General features: G+C 50.2%; 1 protein-coding gene across 2 annotated transcripts; it reads left to right on the forward strand.

Moving 5' to 3' along the window:
• Positions 1-8656: 8656 nt before the first annotated feature.
• Positions 8657-13243, forward strand: LOC119286174 (formin-like protein 4). 2 transcript variants are annotated; one of them, XM_037565535.1, is made up of 4 exons: positions 8657-9933; positions 10025-10218; positions 11579-11820; positions 12248-13243. In XM_037565535.1, exons 1-4 carry the CDS (start codon positions 8741-8743, stop codon positions 13031-13033), a joined length of 2415 nt encoding a protein of 804 aa, XP_037421432.1. In that variant the 5' UTR covers positions 8657-8740; the 3' UTR covers positions 13034-13243. The 2 variants fall into 2 exon arrangements, with proteins under 2 accessions (XP_037421432.1, XP_037421440.1); XM_037565543.1 differs by lacking the exon at positions 11579-11820 and having other exon boundaries at positions 12252-13243.
• The last annotated feature ends 222 nt before the right edge of the window (positions 13244-13465 follow it).

A 13465-nucleotide genomic window follows, 5' to 3' on the forward strand; every position in this document is an offset into this window, starting at 1 on the left:
CGGATATCACGCATCGGCTGCCAGCCGCGGGGCAGGTCGTCCTTACCCCGAAACCTCAGGAAAGGGTGGTTTTCCTCCCCCACTTCGTCCGTGGACTGGGGTTTCCCCTCCATCCATTCGTCCGCGTCCTCATGTTCTATTACGGGCTGGACTTTCGATTTGGCCCTGAATTTCATCCTCAACATCTCGGCATTCATCATCGTGTGTGAGGCTTTCCTCCGCATCCGCCCCCACTTCGGCCTGTGGCTGAAGACCTTCAATATCAAGCCGAAGGTGGTGGGCGGCCAACAAGCGGAATGCGGCGGAGCCATGGTGGGCAAAATGCCCAACGTTATATGGCTCGAGGGCTCCTTCGTGGAGAGCATAAAGGGGTGGCAATCAGGGTGGTTCTACATCACCGAGCCGCGCGACACCAACTGGGTGGCGGCCCCCGAGTTTTGATTTGGAATCCCCATGTGGCTCACTTCCTGGAAGGAGAAGGGCCTGTCCTGGGGCTCATCGGTGGAGCTAGACGGACTCCATAAGTGTATCCGGAACATGACAAGCAAGAAACTTAAGCTTGTCAACATAGTCCAGGTTATGCTCTTCCGCCGGATCCTCCCGTGTCAACAACGGGATTTCAACTTATGGGAGTTCAACCCGGCCCAACACCAGACTCTACGCGAGCTCTTTGACACAATGCATAAGGACGTCTGGAAGGTGTTGTTCAAGGGCGCCGAGGTCCCCCTTCTCTTACCGAGGACCGCAGGCTAAGCGTGAAGCGCTCTACGAATCCGGTAAGTTCTGTACAGCTGGTAGGGTATTTATTTCCCATAGCTTAACCATGTGCGGGGTCTGAGCTCCCATGCCTTTGACAGGACTGAGTGGAGACATCAGAGCAGATTAACTGTCCGGCCCCTCTGCCCGAAGACCCTGCAGACGATCTCCTGACAGAGATGCGGACTTCGGCTCCTTATGAGGTGCCGGAGAAGACCAAGAAGAAGGCCAAGGGAACCCGAAAGAGTTCCCGGCGCCAGGTGGTATCGGACTCATCGTCCAATAACACCGAGACACATTCCTCCCGTGAAAACGAGGAGAAGGAAGATGAAGATTCTCCCCCTCCAGTCGGGGGAGACAAGAAAAGGAAGGCCGCCCCAACCGGGGAGGCCGAAGGGTCCAAGAAGGGAAGGACTCTCCTTCCGGACTGCTCCACCACCTCCGCCGATGGCGAAGACGAGTGGCTGCTCAGGGCCAAGCCCCTGGCGAAGTCATAAGTATTTGGATACCAGAGTAACTCATAGCATACCTTTGTCGCACTGCTTCTCCTAACGTCGAATATGATTATGCATTCCGCCCCAAGCCCGTATCGATGTATCATCGTCGGACGGTTCCTTGGACATGAATAGTGATACACTTCCAACTGCCTCCTCCCCTTGCCCTACGGACAATGCCAAGGTATTGTCTCAAGGGGCACCGAGCCGGGGGAGACAGTCTTGGAGGCGCCTCAAGGCGACCTTCCGGACTCCAGGAGCAAAGGGAGCAAGGCTCCCAGGGGCTCCAAGTTCGGCCCTCGGCCGGACACCGCGCCAGAACCTCCAGTGGTTCCGGACTCGAGCAGACAGCCCTCTTCCAAGAGGGGCAAGCCGCCCATGCCGGTGACCTCTGTCCATCCAGAGGCACCGGACAACCTGCTGGACTGCTTCGTGGCGCTTCCATCAACGAAGAGCACCGCACTATTATGAGTGCGGTGACCAAGAAGGTTCAGTCCGCCAAGAGCGGACTGACTGAAGCCTGTGCCAGCCTTCTAACAGGCTTTGAGGTAAGTATTTAAAATATAGGAAAATATTACCGCATAGACAGTAGCCCCTGATGCTCTGTTTGGTGTTCACGAAGAAAAGCAAAATAGAGAATCAAATAATATCTGCAGGAGTCTAATATAAGTATGTCTGTATGCGTATGCAGGCTTCGCTGCTGACCTCTGCCGCACTGACTACGGAGGTCGCCGCACTGAAGCAGGACCTCGAGGGGTCCGAGAAAGAGCTCGGCCTTGCCAAGAGGCAGCTCGAGGAGAACAAAGGTAAGTAATATCTTATCTATATAAAAAAGAAAATGTGGTTGCAAAATGACAGGATCATCATGAATGTGCCAGGGGCCACGACCGAAGTGGCGACCCTGAAGCAAGTGCTGTCCGAGGCCAAGAACAAAGCGGCCAAGGAGCGCACCGAGCGGGAAAAACAAGAGGCACGGGTGGGTGAGGTGCAGCAAGAGCTCCAGGCTCTCGTGAAGAAGCACGAGGCTTTGGAGCTTGACTCGAAGACGTGAGAGTCCGAGCTTGCCACGGCCCTCGAGAGCACAAAGCATGCCAAGGCCGAAGCCCAAAAGGCCCTCCGGGAGATTGAGGCGATGAGGAAGATAGCGGCGGGTAAGGCATTCAATATGCAAAGCAAGCATGTGAAAGTAAATTACTTGTTACTTACCCGAGTCCAGAGCTCTCCAGGAGCATTCGAAGATTTGCCCCGTAGTGTGTCGGATGCCGTGAAATTTTACCAGGCCGAGGAGGGAAGCTCGATGGAGAAGTTGTTCTGGTCTCAGTATACTGGGACCGAACATCCCATGCTTATGAGCGACCAGCTGAAGCAACTGGTCGAGCTGCACAAGGCGGCCGAACAGGCCATGAGGGGCCTTATAGTCCGGATGTGGCCTGACGACTCCCTTCCAAACAGCTACTTTGGCCTGGTGAGGCGGCTTGTGGATGCCTGCCCACGGATGGAAGTCATAAAGCGGTCCTTCTGCATCGAAGGTGCACGCCGGGCTTTTGCCCGTGCGAAGGTGCACTGGGCCAAGATGGACGCTGAGAAGCTGGTGAAGGAGGGGCCGCCGCAGGGCAGGAGCATCGCCACCCCAAAATGTATTATGAGGGTGTCCTGAAGGGTGCCCGTCTTGTAGCGGACGAGTGTGCGAAGGATGTAATATTTGAATGAGCTCACTCGTGTGATCCTGTATTATGAAAATTTGTTCATATGCACTATGCCACGCTTGTTTGAATTTAAAATATTACCTTTTGTGCGTCTGTTTATCAAATTTGAGAGATGGCCAGTCGTCGGCTTCTGCCCCCATGCCACGAGTGCTGGGGTGTTCAGGATAAATCTGAGCACTCTTTTTCCCATTGTTGGGTCCTTCGAGGGAGGTGCTCAGCTCAACGAACTAGGCAATCAGACTATAATGCTTTATCACTCTCACTTAGCCATAGAAGTCTACAATTTTAAATTTTGGCGAAGCCCCTAGTATTCGGAAGGCAATTTTCGACGCACTATACACGCCTTAAGCCGGACAAAGCCGACTCCTCGCTCTAAGCGGCATAAGTCTTTAGGGACTCGAGACCTCTCGAACAGCGACCAGCTCTCGCCTTATCATGACAGTCAGTTTTAGCTTTCTCTACTGAGATGCTTAGCCCAGATGAACTGAGGCACAATCGCAGCAGTTCTCCCAGTGCTACCTTAGCCGATATAGCGGAACATAAGGTATCAAAACGTGGGAGCCGGGCAAACCCAACTATTGACCCAAGACATGATTCGGAGCTGATGCATATAATGCTATAAGTTCGGGGTGCCGCACTGTCGAAAGTGTTCGGACTTCTCACGCCGTATTATGGGGTATGCTTAAGCCACTGGCGTATTGGCCGTACCAGAGTGTACGGGTGCTGAATTTCATGAATGAACATATATATATATAAAGAATAGAGAATGCGATAATAGTCTAGTGCTATGCATTGTTTATTCAATAAGGTGCGTCGAAGCAGAATGATACAAGTAGTGCGATAAGCAAAAAGTAGGACTATTTGGCATGTCCCCTCCAAGGGCAAGCTGAGGAATGGTATTTAAAGCAGGTATTTCACTCATTATCAGAAGCCACCTGGGAGTTCCATGGTGCGACATAGCTTTCTGCCTCCTTGGTTGTTGCATCGTGTGTCCGGCAATCATACTGCCGGACATGGTTTCCAGAGATTAAAGTCCTGAAAGAGAGAAAAATAACAAAGCGGGAAGCCCCTAGTGCGGTTGAGCCGCGTCTTGGGGCATGCCGTAGTCGTGCCCCCCTCCCCACCTGTGCCCATGGTATTTTCAATGCGTAATTATGTGCTCGTGGCACGGATTTCGCCGTTTGGCTCAGACTGGGGCGGGGGCCGCATTACTATGCGAGCTCGGAACATGCCAGGCGGTCTTGTTGTCGATTACTCCGGGCGCGCTTGAAGGTGTTCGGGTCTTTAATCACCGAACTGGTGGATTGCCTTAAGAGGCTGCTTTGCGCTTCTACCGCGAGGGCCGTAGTGTGCTCCTCCCTGCGGAGAGAGCAATCTGTGTTTCCATTGACTGTGATGACCCCCCGAGGTCCTGGCATCTTGAGCTTGAGGTATGCATAATGCGGTACCGCATTGAATCTCGCAAATGCGGTTCGCCCGAGCAGTGCATGATAGCCACTGCGGAACGGAACTATATCGAAGATTAAGTCCTCGCTTCGGAAGTTATCCGGGGATCCGAAGACCACTTCCAGTGTGACTGAGCCTGTGCAATGGGCCTCTACACCTGGTATGACGCCTTTGAAGGTCGTTTTTGTGGGTTTGATCCTTGAGGGGTCTATACCCATTTTGCACACTGTGTCCTGATAAAGCAGGTTCAGGCTGCTGCCGCCATCCATAAGGACTCGAGTGAGGTGAAATCCGTCAATAATTGGGTCTAGGACCAGTGCGGTGAATCCGCCATGGCGGATACTAGTGGGGTGGTCCCTGCGATCGAAGGTGATCGGACAGGAGGACCATGGGTTGAACTTTGGAGCGACTGGCTCCAACACATATACGTCCCTTAGCGCACGCTTCCGCTCCCTCTTGGGGATGTGGGTTTCGTATATCATGTTCACCATCCGCACTTGTGGGGGGAACCTCTTCTGTCCTCCGGTGTTCAGCTACCGGGGCTGCTCCTCGTCATCGCTATGTGACCCCTTATATTTGTTTTCGGCATTTAACTTGTCGGCCTGCTTGAACACCCAACAATCCCTGTTGGTGTGGTTGGCTAGCTTGTCGGGGGTGCCGTGTATTTGACACAAGCGATTGAGTATACGGTCCAAACTAGACGGGCCCGGAGTGCTTCTTTTGAATGGCTTTTTCCGCTGACCGGGTTTAGACCCTTTAAATTCGGCATTCACTGTTGTATCCTCGGTATTGTCGTTGTTGATGCGGCGCTTGTGTTTGTTGCGACGTGACCTGCCATTGCCGTCCTTGGTATCCGAAGTACCATGATTCTTTGATATATTATTGTTGCAAGCCAGTCAGCTACCTTCTCCCGTGCAAAAGCGGGCCATGAGTGTCGTGAGGGCTGCCATAGATTTCGGCTTTTCCTGGCCAAGGTGCCGTGCGAGCCACTCGTGATAAGTGGAACACGATCTCTGCTTGCCTTCCACGCCAAGTAGAGTCCCATCACCTAGGGTCCGTAATTTCGCTAGTGCAATCTCTCAACAGTGCTAATATAATTGGATCATATAACCACCCCTCAAAGTGCGGTGAAGAATCGCTCCAAAGTTCCTATCTAGCGGAAAACATAAGAAAAAATTGTTTGTAGGGTACGAAACCACCTCAAAGCTATTCTTTCCGTTCAATCTATTCAAGAGTTCATACTAAAATAACACAAAGCTATTCTTTCCGTTCGATCTATCCTAGAGTTCGTACTAAAATAACACCAAAGCAAATTCATATTCATAATACTCAATCCAACACAAAGAATTTCAAAGAGTGCCCCAAGATTTCTACCGAAGAAACAAAGACAAGAACATGCATCAACCCCTATGCATAGATTACCCCAATGTCACCTCGGGAATCCGCGAGTTGAGTGCCAAAACATATATCAAGTGGATCAATATGATACCCCATTGTCACCACGAGTATTCAATTGCAAGACATATATCAAGTGTTCTCAAATCCATAAAAGTATTCAATCCGATAACAACAAAATCTCAAAGGGAAAAACTCAATTCATCACAACAATATAGAGAGGGGAAAACACCATATGATCCGACTATATTAACAAAGCCCGCGAGATCGTGACATCTCAAGAACACGAGAGAGAGAGAGAGAGAGAGAGAGAGAGAGAGAGAGAGAGATTAAACACATAGCTACTGGTACAAACTCTCAGCCCCGAGGGTGGACTACTCCCTCCTCATCGTGGTGGCCGTCGGGATGATGAAGATGGCCACCGGAGATGATTTCCCCCTCCGGCAGGGTGCCAGAAAGGGTCTAGATGGGTTTTTGGTGGCTACATAGCCTTGCGACGGTGGAACTTCTGATCTAGGTTAACCCCGAGGGTTTTTGAAATATTTGTGAATTTATAGGGTAAAGAGGGGGTGCGGGAGGCCACTAAGGTGGGCAGAACCCACCTGGATGCCCCTGGGGCCCCAGTCGCGCACTGGTGGGTTGTGCCCCCCTCGGGGCACCCCCAGGTGCTGCTTTGGCCCATCCTGGGTGTTCTGGTTCATAAAAATTCTCCAAAAAAATTCGCGGTGTTTGGACTCCGTTTCATATTGATTTTCTACGATGTAAAAACATGCAAAAAAAACAACAGCTAACACTTGGCACTATGTCAATAGATTAGTCCCAAAAAATAATATAAAATGACTATAAAACATCCAAGAATTATAAAATAACAACATGTAACAATAAAAAATTATAGATACGTTGGAGACGTATCAGTCACTCCGTATGATGGAGAGGTATCTCTGGGCCCACTCGGTAATGCATCATCATAATGAGCTCAATGTGACTAAGGAGTTAGCCACGGGATCATGCGTTACGGAACGAGTAAAGGGACTTGCCGGTAATGAGATTGAACGAGGTATGGGGATACCGATGATTGAATCTCGGACAAGTAACATACCGATAGACAAAGGGAATTGTATACGAGATTGATTGAATCCCCGACATCGTGGTTCATCTGATGAGATCGTCGTGGAACATGTGGGAGCCAACATGGGTATCCAGATCCCGCTGTTGGTTATGGGCCAGAGAGATGTCTCGGTCATGGCTGCATGGTTCCCGAACCCGTAGGGTCTACACACTTAAGCTTCGGTGATGCTAGAGTTGTTATGGGAAATTGTATGTGGTTACCGAAGGTTGTTCGAAGTCCCGGATGAGATCCCAGACGTCACGAGGAGTTCCGGAATGGTCCGGAGGTGAAGACTTATATATGAGAAGTCAAGTTTCAGTCGCTGGAATGGTTTCGGAGGTTATCGGTATTGTACCGAGACCACCGAAAGGTGTCCGGGGGTCCACCGTGTGGGACCACCTGCCCCGGAGGACTTAATGGGCTGAATATGGGAGGGAACCAACCCCCTAGTGGGTTGGTGCTCCCCAAGGGCGCAAGGCGCCTAGGGTTGGAAACCCTAGGGGGGCGCCTCCCACCTTCTTGGGGGACAAGTTTCCCCCTCCTGGCCGCCCCCCTCTAGATGCATCTAGGGGGCCGGCCCCCTCTTCCCTTCCCCCTATAAATAGTGGGGGTGGGAGGGCAGCCGCACACCTTCCCCTGGCGCAGCCCTCCCTCCTCCTACACCTCCTCCTCCTCCGTAGTGCTTGGCGAAGCCCTGCCGGAGAATCGCAAGCTCCACCACCACACTGTCGTGCTGACGGAGCTCTCCCTCAACTTCTCCTCTTCCCTTGCTGGATCAAGAATGAGGAGACGTCCCTGGGCTGTACGTGTGTTGAATGCGGAGACGCCGTCCGTTCGTCGCTTGGATCGGATCTTCCGCGATTTGAATCGCCGCGGGTACGACTCCATCAACTGCGTTCTTGTAACGCTTCCGCTTAGCGATCTTCAAGGGTATGAAGATGCACTCCCTCTCTCTTGTTACTAGTATCTCCTAGATTGATCTTGGTGATACGTAGGAAAATTGTGAATTATTACTACGTTCCCCAACACTTACTTATACCATGTGGCATCTCCATTTCCGTCGGTCGGCCGCCAGTCACCTTTATATTGCTGAGAACCACTAATTTATACCCGACAAACGTTTTGCCATTTGCCGAGTCTCCGAGAAAAGGTTCTCGGCTTACGTCACTTTGCCTACATGGACCATGTGACATATGTGGTAAGCAATTTAAACCAATTCAAAAAAAAAAAAAACTTTGCCTACATGGTGTAAGTTGAGCCGGCTTCGCTGGATGTAACACTCGGCAAACTTTTTGCCGAGGTTTTTTCCCTTCGCCTATTTTTGATACTTGGTGTAGTATATTATTACTGTAGTGGAGTACTATTTACTCAGTCCGAGTAATGATTGAACTTACATAAGCAATGTGAAATATCATTTCTATAAGTAAAAAACCTTATAAGTAAATTCACAACAGATCACAAAATAATTTAATCTTTTTTCAAGCAACTAAGGGAGCGCTATCTTACAATGATTGTGCGTGTGTTCGTAGAATGAGTGTTTTTGCGTGTGTGTGTGTGTGTGAACATTTGTGATTGTATTGTGTTGAAAAGAAAGGCAACACAAATTCGGTTGAAAATATCAATCCCAAATTTGTTCTTGCATATACAGGAAAGAATTATGCTACACGTGACGTGAGAGAGAAGTTTCTCTCCAACGCTCCTTTTGTTCCTTCCTTGCTCGCTCCTCCATGCTTCACTCCCACTCTTCACCACCTCTCCCGGGCCGTCTCCACAAACGAAGCTCCTCCCCGCTGGCCGACGCGGCACACAGCACTCTCGTCTCCCCCTACTCGCCAATGCCTCCCTCCCTGGCACTGCTCCTCACCCTCACCCCACTCCTCCTCCCGGCCGCAGTGGCCGCCGACGGCAACGTCCGGCGGCTGCTCCACGAGCCGCTCTTCCCCATCGAGTGGACCCCGCCCCCGTCGCCGCCCGCTTCGGCTCCGCCCTCGCCGGGCTTCAGCTCCGACCCCTCCACGCCAGCCCCGCCCGACACGGTCGTCACCCCGGCGCCGCCGCAGCCCAGCACCGTCCCCGCCGTGGTCTCGTCCCCTGGAGGCCCCGCCCCGCGCGTCCACAGCAGCGGAGGCACCCCCAAGGCCGCCATCGTCGTCGCCTCCGCCGCCGCGGCGGCCTTTCTCGCCCTTTTCGCCTTCGCCGCCGCGTTCCTCCTCACCGGCCGCGTTCCGCGCCACCCGGTGCAGCCACGCGTCCCCGAGCACCCCGGCGGCCATGCCCACGTCCCGGGGTCATCGGAGCCCAACGCAGCCGTAGCCGGCTCCTCCACGGCCTCCCACTACCGCAAGGCCCGGCACGAACGCGCGCGGCGGGGCATTTGCCACGACGTCGACACCGTCCCGAGTCCGGAGCTCCGCCCGCTGCCGCCGCTGCGGCGGGAGTCTGCCGCGGCGGCGGGCTCGTCCGAGGAGGAGGCGCCGTATTACACGCCGGGTCAGCACTCCGCGGGGTCCGGCTCCGGCGGCGCCGAGGCCCGCGGGACATGGACCGAGGCAAGCGCGTCCAGCTCCAGCGCACGCACCACCACGCCCTCGCGCCGCAGCCTCCCCAGCCTCACCAGCGACTTCTTCCCCGCGACCCCGGCCGCCGCCGCCGCCTCCTCTACTTCCACCACCGCGCCCCCTCCCGCTCCTCCGCCACAACGGTCCCGCCGCACGCCGCCGGGCACCCGCTTCTCGGCGGGGACTGCCCACCCTCCACCACCGCAGCCCCAAACATTCAACAACCCAATATCCATGCGCCGGTCACTCAACCCGGTCCGAGCAGAGGATCCCAGCACCGCCGTGCGTGCGGCGCCCGCCATGGCAATGATGAAGGAAAATGACGACGGGAGCAGCAGCAGCATGCGGACGCATGGCAATGATGGAGTCCGACCGAGGCTGAAGCCGCTGCACCGGGAAAAGGGCGTCCGCGGCGGGAGCTCCGATGACCGCGACATGGCCTGGGACGGGCTCAAGTCCAACTCCTTCCAGTTAAGGATGCATATTATAATGGCAGACCAGATGCAGGATTTTCGTGTCGTTTTGTTGGATCTCTGAATCTCACAACAGTTCTTCTTGCAGGTCGGATGAGGACATGATCGAGGTGTTCGCCATGAACAGTGTGGCAGCTAGGGACGTATCGAGGAAAGGTGGCATGTCGACGAAGCTTAGGCGGGAGGAGAGGGTCCTCGACCCGGAGAAGGAACAGAGCATTGCCATCCTGATGCGTGCGCTGAATGTCACGCCTGATGAGGTGTCGGATGCACTTTTACACGGTGAGCAACTATTTGCTTGAAATGGGTCGTCAGGATATATCTTGGAAAGAGCTCTGTGATTTGTGCATGGGATTTTTGGTTTATGTCAGGGTATGAATTTCAATTCTATTTTTGTTTTTCACATAGTAGTAGCATGCGGCTTGGATTAAAGTTGCATAAAGAAATTTGTGCAATTCGGTGGAGAAGCTGCACGGTTTTTAAGTTGAAAAAGTTTCACAAATGCTTTACTTTTGCATATTGTCTTGGGAAATTTCAAGGTGGTCCAGTTGATTATGGGCGGTTCATTTGCGGTGATCTCATGGTCTTGTGTTACGTCCTAGGGGGGTAATTGGTCACCTAGGTTATTTATACGGAAATATTTGTGCCTGTTTTTGTATATAGTGTACATTTAGAACTTCTAAGAACAGAACATGTTTTTTTTGCGGGATAAAAACAGAACATAATTTGATCGCATGAGTTTAAATTCTATCCTTGAAATAATTACCTTGACAAGATATTGGATACAACTTGAAAACAGTAACATTTTGTTAAAACTTTGACAAGTATTTTCTCACATTCTAAGCTGCTATATCACATTTAAGAATTTGATGATTTATGATCCCCATATATTTTCATTTGCAATACAAACCCGACATGATAAAATATAAGAAAACCTATGACTGTATATCATCTACTCAGTTTCATTTGTCACCTACATTTCATTGTCTACTTTTTTTTGCGGGTCACTATCTAATTTCAAGTAGTAATAATCAACAAAGGTGGGGCTTCTTTCTTTAGATGTACTCAAGCCAAGTAAAGGTGGCTGTAAATTGGTCTTCAATCATGCTTCCAGTGGTGTCCAAGATGGCATGCATGATTACGGTTTGCAAGGATAATAAATATTTATAATCACCTCTCCTTTTTTTCGTTATGATGTTTTTTAAAAAGGAGGATAATCACCGGCCTCTGCATCAAGCGAATTTCTTTATGTTGTATTAACGTGAAAGTGCCAGTTATATTATTGATGTCCAAAACAAATAGCCTAAATCAATGGTGAGGGTTCAAAACAACACTTACCTCTCCAGAGGTAAGTTAGTCCATCTTAAAGAGCTCATATTTTTTCCTATGCTAGTCTTCTATCTTTCTTTTCTTTATATTGCTACCGAGTTAATATTCAACGGATAAATCTCACTAAGAAGTAGGCACACCATTTAGGAATTCTTAGAAAAAGGTTGCATTCAAATTTATAATGGCATTCCACTCCCTTTCAATAAGAATTTATTTAATTGGCACATTATTCTAAGAGCTGACACAGCCATATAAAGTTATGCAGTGTTAAAATTTACTAACAATATTGTGTTCCTACCATCATTTTAAGTAGGTAATGGTGAATGTTTGGGGGCAGAACTTTTGGAGACTTTAGTAAAGATGGCTCCTACCAAAGAGGAAGAACTTAAACTGAGAGATTTTACTGGGGAATCATCTAAACTTGGTTCGGTGGAGTGCTTTCTTAAAGCAGTTCTCGATATACCTTTCGCCTTCAAACGAATTGAGGCAATGCTATACCGAGCAAATTTTGAGAATGAAATAACGTACCTCAGAAAATGTTTTCAAACAATTGAGGTATTCCAGTTCATTTTGTACTAGTATTCCAATTGTGAATCGCCGCACTCAAGTTTCATATTGTCTTTCTGCCTGAAGCCAATATGTTTTGCCTCCGGTTCCAATATGAAACTGAACTCTGTCTTCCACAGTGTCCATGGCTTACATCCGCTAGTAACCGAGCCAAGCAATCTGATCATCCTTGCCCGTTTTAATTCATTTTCATTGGTAAAACACAAACAAGTTTGAATTTTGAAGATAGGATACACAAAATATGGTTGAGACCACCCTTGACCTTTGCACCCATCTTGATTTTTTTTTTCCAATGGTCCATGACAAGATTATTTTTGGTTTGGAGATTACCATTTTTGCAGTGTCATATTCATATACTACCAGGGCCTGTAATGGCATTTTTTTTAGTGACTGACTATTCATCCATTTTCTTCAGGCAGCTTGTGATGACTTAAAAGGCAGCAGATTGTTCCTAAAACTACTCGAAGCAGTGCTGAGAACCGGGAACCAAATGAATGTCGACACAAATCGGCGCGAGACCGCCAAAGCTTCCAAACTTGACACCCTCCTTAATCTAGCAGACGTCAAAGGCGCCGACGGTAAAACCACCCTGCTACACTCTGCCGTGCAAGAAATCGCCAGGTCAGAAGACGAAAAATCCGATGAAATCACAGAAAGTCACATACAGTTCCGTAAGCATGGCCTGAAGGTCGTGTCAGGGCTGAGCAGCGAGCTGGGAAACGTAAGAAAAGCAGCAACAATGGATTTCGACGTGCTGCATGGCTATGTCTCCAAGCTTGAAACCGGCGTCGGAAAGATAACTTCGGTGATTCTGCTCGAGAATCAATGCAGGAAGGGGGAGAGGTTTTTCACCGCGATGCGTGGTTTTCTCAAGGAAGCTGAGCAGGGGATCGGACAGGTGAGGGGTGAGGAGAGGAAAGCCATGGAGAGAGTGAAGGAGATCACTGGTTACTTCCACGGCAACACGGCGAGAGAGGAGGCGCATCCTCTGAGGATATTCATGGTGGCGAGGGACTTCGTCGCCATTCTGGACCGTGTCTGCAGGGAGGTCGGCCAGCAGGACCGGGCGTTCCTTGGGTCCGCGAGGTCTTTCCGTATCTCGGCAACCACCCCAACGCCATTGTTGGGTATGCATGGCCAGCAAGGAGGAGACGGCAACTCCGACGAAGCTACGCTCCTCGGTGTAGGGGGTGGGGACTAGGAAGGAACCACACGTACTGCATGCTCATTTTTGAAGGAACAATGTCGATCGCACTAGTCTTCAGTAGATGGATATATATATACTGCCCATGATAGATGAAGCACATATGTAATTTCCTCTTTTTGATAAAGTTTAAAGTTCAGTAAAAGTCCTATTGTATATTTGTGGATCGTTGGAAATCTTCTGTACAAAATAAATAATTACCGAGCAGTAGATTTATTAGTACACTGGCAGTTTTTCAGTCCGAGGAAAAACATCCACGTATCATTTGCTTACTTATATTTCAGCCTTGTGATAGCTTAATGTTTTCTCCTTTTCTGAGGAGGAGGTTAAACCCTGGCATCTGTATCAGCCGATGCCACAACCATCATTATTAAAGTATCAAATCAAATATTCGAGTAGTTACATGAAGGCCTAACCAGGTAAAAACTC

The sequence above is a fragment of the Triticum dicoccoides genome, chromosome 1A (assembly GCF_002162155.2).
Source record: "Triticum dicoccoides isolate Atlit2015 ecotype Zavitan chromosome 1A, WEW_v2.0, whole genome shotgun sequence".
Taxonomy (NCBI): domain Eukaryota; kingdom Viridiplantae; phylum Streptophyta; class Magnoliopsida; order Poales; family Poaceae; genus Triticum; species Triticum dicoccoides.